Source organism: Rhinopithecus bieti, unplaced genomic scaffold (genome assembly GCF_001698545.2).
Source record: "Rhinopithecus bieti isolate Rb0 unplaced genomic scaffold, ASM169854v2 scaffold_8674, whole genome shotgun sequence".
NCBI lineage: Eukaryota > Metazoa > Chordata > Mammalia > Primates > Cercopithecidae > Rhinopithecus > Rhinopithecus bieti.
In genome coordinates this window covers 482,625-490,076 of record NW_016805883.1, presented here as the reverse complement: position 1 = coordinate 490,076, position 7,452 = coordinate 482,625, and the positions used below count along the sequence as shown (strand labels likewise).

The 7,452-nt window shown below is 48.6% G+C and overlaps 2 protein-coding genes across 12 annotated transcripts in view; one reads left to right on the top strand and one right to left on the bottom strand.

Annotated features, from left to right (window-relative positions):
• CYSTM1 (cysteine rich transmembrane module containing 1) overlaps nt 1-7,452 on the top strand; it is a 75,122-nt gene that overhangs the window by 2,994 nt on the left and 64,676 nt on the right. For 7 of the 11 annotated variants that reach the window (XR_001885997.1, XR_001885995.1, XR_001885996.1 and 4 more), the window contains one exon: nt 2,598-5,147. The gene's annotated coding sequence lies outside the window, so the exon portion shown is untranslated. Of the gene's footprint in view, nt 1-2,597; nt 5,148-5,243; nt 6,162-7,452 lie in introns of those variants that run through there. The other 4 variants (XR_001885999.1, XM_017873910.1, XM_017873911.1 and 1 more) reach the window with 4 other exon arrangements.
• Nucleotides 1,993-7,452, bottom strand: part of LOC108530819 (transcription initiation factor TFIID subunit 4-like) — a 35,371-nt gene continuing 29,911 nt past the window's right edge. Inside the window, exons 3-5 of the mRNA XM_017873867.1 lie at nt 5,235-5,645; nt 4,782-5,163; nt 1,993-2,682 (exon numbers count right to left, since the gene is read on the bottom strand). Coding sequence (XP_017729356.1) covers nt 2,428-2,682; nt 4,782-5,163; nt 5,235-5,645 — 1,048 coding nt within the window. The 3' untranslated portion in view covers nt 1,993-2,427. The remainder of the gene's footprint in view (nt 2,683-4,781; nt 5,164-5,234; nt 5,646-7,452) is intronic.

The window sequence follows — 7,452 nt, the reverse complement described above, 5'->3', positions numbered from 1 at the left end:
TAAAAATTTAAAAAATAAAAACTAAGCTCCATTCTAGAGCTTTTCTTAGTATTATTAGGAAAGAGAAAGCCTTTTGTCTGCTGAGACCTTTCATGGTGAGAATGAAATTCTGACACCATCAGAGGGATTATCTGAGAATGAAGACATGCAAAGAAAAGAGCTGAGAAAGACAGAAAGAGGGGAGAATCCTGGTGACAGTGTTTGAATGCCTGGATCCAGCTATACCTGAAAATCAGATTCATCCCTGAATTTTTGGCTTCATGAGCCAATACATTATCTCTCCCTCTTTCTTTAAGCTGATTTGAATAGTGCTTCAGAACTTGCAGTGGAGAAATTCCTGACTAGCAAATTGGAATTTGAAAACATAGATCAGACAAAGAAGAGCCAGAAGGGCCGGGTGCAGTGGTTCATGCCTGTAATCCCAGCACTTTGAGAGGCTGAGGTGGGTAGGTCACTTGAGCCCAGGAGTTCAAGACAAGCCTGGGCAACATGGTGAAACCTGTCTCTACAACCCCCCCCCCACCCCCAACACACACACAAATTAGCTGGGCATGGTGGTGTGCACTTGTAGTCCCAGCTACTTGGGGGAGGAGAAATTGAAATGAACCAGAGGCCAAGTCTTAGTGAACTTCTCCAGTGCTTTAAATCTCTCTATACTTGATGAGGGAGAATTCTGATAGTATTTGCAATCGAACCTGGGAGCTCCACAATTATATTGTTCAATTGGTGCAGTACACTTTCATTCGATAGGGTTACTGAGGGCCTGTGCATGCCATGTACCAGCAAGTGGACAGGCTTTCTCATTTTCAGGAGGGGTTGCTTCTAGTCCCTGGTCAGCCCTTCTTCACCCTTTGGGGCTACACCGTTGCCTTCTGACTCAGCCTGAATACAGCTGCCAAGTGATTCTTCCCAAACACTGCATTCCATTCTCATTTCCCACTTCAAGGAACTTCAGTGGTTCCCTAAGTTTTCATATTGAATCTATTCGCATCTGCTCAGTCCTTAATACTAATAATAAACTAATACTAATAATAAAAACAAAGTTTAAGGCATTTACAATGGGCCAGGCACCATGCTTACATTTCATAGCTTTCTTAGTTCATCTTCAAAATGACACTATAAAGCAGATAGCAATCTTATTCCTATATTTTTTGGACGAGGAAACCAATGCATAGAGAGATTAAGTAACTCACTCAAAGTCACATGGTCAATATGTGGTGATGGAGTCCAAATGCAATCCTGTCCCTCTGGATCCAGACTCCATGCTCCTCCCAGAAGATTCTACTGTCTCAAAAGCTCTGCCACAGTCGGCTTCATCTCTATCTTATTTCCCACAACTCCCCAATTTCCACAGTTCAGTTAGGCTGGTCTTACAGCTATGCCCACTATTATCTAATTTCATTGTCTTTGCTTTTTTTGTTTAATCATGCATCCATTCATTCAACAAAGCATGGCTGATCTTACACTATGCTGATAATTTCATTATTATCTTTGCTTATTCATTCATTCATCTAGCCAGTAAATATTTACTGAGCCCCTGCCCCAGGTGCTCAGATCACTGCCCTGACCCAGAATGCTCTCTTCACCTACCACCTCTCCAAATCCTATCTTTTTTTGTTTTTGGTTTTTGTTTTTTGTTTTGTTTTGTTTTTCTGCGATGGAGTCTCGCTCTGTTGCCCAGGCTGGAGTGCAGTGGCACAATCTTGGCTCACTGCAACCTCCGCCTCCTGGGTTGAAGCGATTCTTCTGCCTCAGCCTCCTGAGCAGCTGGGATTACAGGCATGCGCCATAACGCCCGACTAATTTTTGTACTTTTAGTAGAGATGGGGTTTCACCATGTTAGCTAGGCTGGTCTCAAACTCCTGACCTCAAGTGATCCACCCGCCTCGGCCTTCCAAAGTGCTGGGATTACAGGCGTGAGCCACCGTGCCTGGCCAATCCTGCCTATCTTTCAAGGCTCTGCTCCAAACCCTTCCTTTCATGTATCCCACCTTAGCCAATGCAGCTAGCATGGCCCCTCTTTCCATGAACGCTGCGGGCACGGAAGGACATGACATAGTTTATTCAATTTCACAGCAGCCTGGCAAGGTCTCACACTGTCTTATCTTCCCATTGGAAATCGGATGCCTGACCAAGCCAGGGCACATATTCCTTCTGTATCCATCAGTCTTGAGTGTACATTAGGCATCCAAGAAACATTCTTTCATCCAATTGTTCAGAGAACAAGTGTGGTCCAATAAAAATACAATGGTTTAAAAAACGGCCCTTTACAAAACATTATGAATCTGGGTTCTCTTTCTTTGCCCTGGAATTCACCTAAATTTTATGATAGTCTTGTGAGGTAGATATTATCATCTCTATTTTACAGATTAGGCAGAGACTCAAAGAAGGTGAGTAACTTGGCCAAGTTCACAAAATGGATAAATCTCAGAACACAGGCTCCCAATCACTGCACCACATTGCCTCCACAGTCCTTGGGCAGTTCTCTCGAATGAACAAATACTGAAAATTCATTGTAACTTCTGTGACGAATGGACTTTCACAGCAAATACGTTTGGCCAGAACCTTGTACCCTGACATTTTTCTTTTATTTCCAGGAATGGAAACCCACACTGCTGTTGTGAAGAAACCTGATGAAACTCCAGCAACTTCTACATCTGGCCTGCTGCTTAGTCCTGGGACCTGAGGTCAAAATCATAGAAAAGAGCCATGTGAGATGCGTTCCTTGGCCTCATCTCTGTTCTTGAATACTGTCAGCAACACTCCTCAAGTTTTTGCCCACATGTTAACACTTTCCTCAGCATGGATATGGAGGTGGGGGTGAGGAATGTTCTATTTTTCCTTCGATGGTTATGCCCTCACCCTACCAACTCAGTAAAAGGGGAGTAGTGGTCAGGGACCTTACTGAGAATGTGTCCTAGCATCTTTTCTCCCCCAGCACAGCCTCCATATGACCCAGCTGCCATGAGAAGCTCGCTTCGCTTCTAAGGGAATTACCCCTACCTTCCACTCCGTCCTCACCTTGCCCTGCCCAGATTAGAGGCACAGAGGCATGTACCACAGGCCTGAAAAACCGTCCAGCCAAAAAGCCTGACTGTCTTGATGAGTCCTATCAGGGTGTAGTTATGGACATGCCTATTTCTGCTCTTCCCTCGGCATTAGTTCTCTGCAAAGGGTGGCTCTTGCCCTCGGATGGTCCAAAGATAGTTTGGGGTGTGCATGGATGACCTTCACTCTTTAGAGGCGAACAGACAGTACTGCTCTTCTCCAACAGCCTCTGAAGGACACCACCTACTGCCTGTTTCTGAGATATTTGCTGCTCCAGAGTCTCCCACCTGCTTCTTCCTCCCTCTCAGTCCTCCCTTTTGTAGACTCTCAGCCTCCCTTCTCTTAATACTCTTTGCACCCTTTCCTGGGTCTCTATTTACCCTGCCTTCCCTTTCAGCAACCCCTTCCCAAACCACTGCCAACTTCTCCTTTCTTTCCAATCCCTCCTCCCTTCCCAGCACTTTCACCTTCCATTGAATCCCTCAAGCCTCATTCTGGCCCAACTCCTCCCCTCACCCTCTATCCCTGCCCTTCTCAGATCTGCCAAACACCTCAGGCCTGGCTGCCTCTGTCCTGTTCCCACCAAACCTCCTGACCATGCTTCTGTGCTCCTTGGGACCTGGGCTCACATTTTCAATCTCTTCTCTCCTATTAGTACAGTTCTGTCTAGAGCCATGATTCTTCTCTACCTTTCACAGCTGTCATCTTTCCCACTTATATGCGTTTATTTTTTTAAGTATGAAAATAAAAAAGTGCCACTTAAATACAATGATTAAGTCATAATAAACAGTACAAGTTGTACTTGAATGTGAGACACACCACCCATACACATTTGATCTTCGAGGACCACATCGCAATCAATCTGCCCATGGCCCATTGCCTGACACTAAGAGATACTTACAAGAAGTTGATTATAAACTAATTTCTTGGTCTAAGATCCTACACTCTGAGAGGGGAGGTTTCAATATATATGAAACCTTCTTGGCAGTGCAGGGATGAGGAGAGTAAAACTGAAATGAAAGTCAGCAAGTAGTGAAGGTGTGAAATAGGCAGTGACTCTCACACTGAGACCTCCTGGGGATGTTAAATTTTCATTTCGAAGCTGATGGTCTGTCTGGGAAGCCTAGAGAGTAACAAAGGTTGTAGGCATATCATTATATTAGAGTGGTGCAAAAGTAATTGCTGTTTTTGCCATTAAAAAAATGCAAAAACCACAATTACTTTTGCACCAACCTAAAAGCAAGCAAGGGGAGAAATCTGGAGAGAAAATCAATTTCTAAAATGAGAAATAAAAATTTGTTTGCAAGTAGGACTTGCAAGCTCGTTCTAGGCCTTGCTCTGGGAGCTTTTCGGTAACTTCTCTTCCTGTTGGAATGAAGAAGGAAACCTTCAGGACAGAAGGTTCTGTCCCCCTTCCCCCTCCTATTGTGAATGAAGTCTCATTACACTCTAAAGTACTGGCGGGACTACTTGTTGCAAGGATTATGGGGAAAAGTAGCCCGAGAGCAATCCAGTTATCAGCCTCAGCCCCATTCCTCTGAGGTACAGCTCGGGAAGAAAGCCTCCAAACCAAGATGGGTCTGGACCAACAAGACACGAGGAGGCAGCAGCCCACAGCCAACTCCTCATGCCACGCACTGAGCAGGGTCCCATATGGACGCTGGTCTTGTCTCCCAGACGCCTGAACTAGCGGAGTTGGGGTATCGGGTGGAGTCTCGGAGAACCTATCCAACCTGAGGGGGACGCCTGGGGGAGTCCCAAGTAACCATCGCAGCTGGGAGGCCCGCGTTGGGAAACCACGGGGCGACCTCACGTCCCGGTGGCTCCGACTGCAGCACAGCGCTTCCGGCGGCACTTGGAGGCTGAGCAGTTGGAGGCGGGGCTCGTGCTGTGACGCCCGCCTCGCCTCGCCCCGCCCCGCGCGCGTTGCCAGGGTGATCAGGTGACTCCCGGTTCGCTGCACTGGGGGCGGCCGTGACGTCAGGCGCCGGGCTGCTCCTCACTCGCTCTGAGACAGGTGCGGCGAGTCTACTGCGGGCTGGTCCGGGCTCTTCAGGTCCAGACCCGACCGTTATCCAGTCGGTTCGTGGAGAGGAGAGGTGAGGTGTGGCGAACCTGGCCGGACCCAGCTGGGACCAGGGCGGGGATCAGGCGCGGACAGGGCGCGTCCCGGGCTGTGCGCGTACCCGGGCTCCCCGGAGAGCGCCCTGAGAACTGGCGGGCACCCAGGCGGGCCGGTTTCAGGCAGGGGTTCGCGCAGCCCCTGGGGAGGGGCAGGGAGGCAGGGAAACGGCTGCCGCCAGCTGGATCCCTCCTGGCGCCCCGCGGCTACTCTGAGTCTCCTGGTCGCCGCGCCGCGCGTCCCGGCGGTGGACTCGCAGGGGCTCCGCGTCGCTGCGGTTCTAGTCTCACGAGGAGTCGGCGGGCTCGGAGCGGGGCTTGCCACACCCCGTCCCGGGGGACGTCCGCGGGAGGCTTCTGGATTTCCTTGCCTTGAGCTGCGATTTCTGAAGCGCCGCTCTGCGTGTTCCGAGCTGGGCCAGCCGGGGGCAGGGGGCCGGTCGCGAGTCCCGCGGGTGGGAGCGGAGCGGAAGTAACTAGTGACTGGAAGTAACTAGGGGACGCGAAGCCGGCCCTCGGAGGCCGGGATGTTCAGAGAGTCGTTGCGGGGGAAAGGAATCCCGGCTGCTGTTGAGAGCCGTGGATTGGGATCTGAGCGGACCTGTTGGAGGAAGTGAAATCTGAGCCGGGTCCTGACGGGTGGGAACTAATCTCCCGGTAGCAGTGGAGGTTGCCGGGGGGAGAGAAGGAGGGGAGGACCCCTGGGGAAGGAGCCCATGAGGAAAAACGATTTGGGGACTAACTGGACCGTCTGCTGGGCTGTTTTGGGGGAAAAAAATCTTTGGAGAATTAGGTTAGGGAGGGTAGGAAAGCACCCTTGAGTGCCCAGCTGAGAGGCACTGTGTGCTGTGGGGAGCCATTGAAACGTTGGCTAGATTGGGGTAGGGGGAACACTGAGGAAGTTGGTGTGACATTCCGGCAGAAAGGTGACAACACTCTTCTCTGATGGGATGCCTCGAACCCTGCTTATGAAATACTTGTAACCGACAAAGGTAGGGGCTCAGGCAGCCAGGTGCCTTCTCCAGCCGTTGTTGGCAGATCTTGAAAAATTTAACAAAAAATAATTGTACATATTTATAGATTTATACAATATGATACATGTAAACTTTGTGGAGTAATCATGTTAGCAGACTTTTTTTTTTTTTTAATTCCTTCTTATGAAAGGACCCACCCAAGGGCAGCTCATTTTCGAGTATCTCATTTGACTGGATTTAATGACTGATTGAGAGCTATGCCCCGCTCAGTATGCAGGGAGGTTATAGCGTCCACAGCACTTTGCCCTTCAGAGGTTTCAGAGTGTCTTACAAACACCTCTTATACCTACGGTGAAATCCAAACCCCAAATGACTGGTAAGAGATTTAATAGGGGGAAGTTATTAAAGGAGAACCAGCACTGAAAACATTCATATGGGGCACTGGGTGAGCTGAAAGGAATCCCATACTATTTATTAATTGTAGATCAAAGATCTCTAGTCCTGGCCGGCCGCGGTGGCTCACGCCTGTAATCCCAGCACCTTGGGAGGCCAAAGCAGGCGGATCACGAGGTCAGGAGATTGAGACCATCCTAACACAGTGAAACCCCGTCTCTACTAAAAATACAAAAAATAAGCCGGGCGTGGTGGCGGGCGCCTGTAGTCCCAGCTACACGGGAGGCGAGGCAGGAGAATGGCGTGAACCAGGGAGGCAGAGCTTGCAGTGAGCCGAGACTGTGCCACTGCACTCCAGCCCGGGCGACAGAGCGAGACTCTGTCTCAAAAAAAAAAAAATAAAAAAATTCTGTAGTCCTTTCCTACCAGCTTTGAGTTTCTCAGTGTAAGGCTGCGTGTTAATTAGCTATTTTGTCTTAATTTCATGAGCAACAGGAAAATATATTTTGGTTATATGAAAAGAATGCTTTGGTAATTTATGATTTTTCCCAGCCCTGAAATTTATTGGTGCTATGACCAAAAAAATACACAGCTGTCTATTTTATTTATTTGTTTATTTTTGAGACAGAGTCTTGCTCTGTCGCCCAGGCTGGAGTGCAGTGTTGAGATCTCGGCTCACTGCAACCTTTGGCTCGTGGGTTCAAGAACTGTATATTTTATATTGAAACTTACCAACGTCTGTTTTCTAGGAGGTAGTGAAATTTATTTGTATTTCTTTGACTCCAGAAAACAGAACTGGACCTCCAGGGATCCTGTACAGTAAAAGGCAGGTTTGAAAATTGTGAAGGAAGATGGCCGCAGCTGGTTTGTGCGTAAATATAGAAACCAGTGCAGCACTCAAAGGAGGGCAAATCCA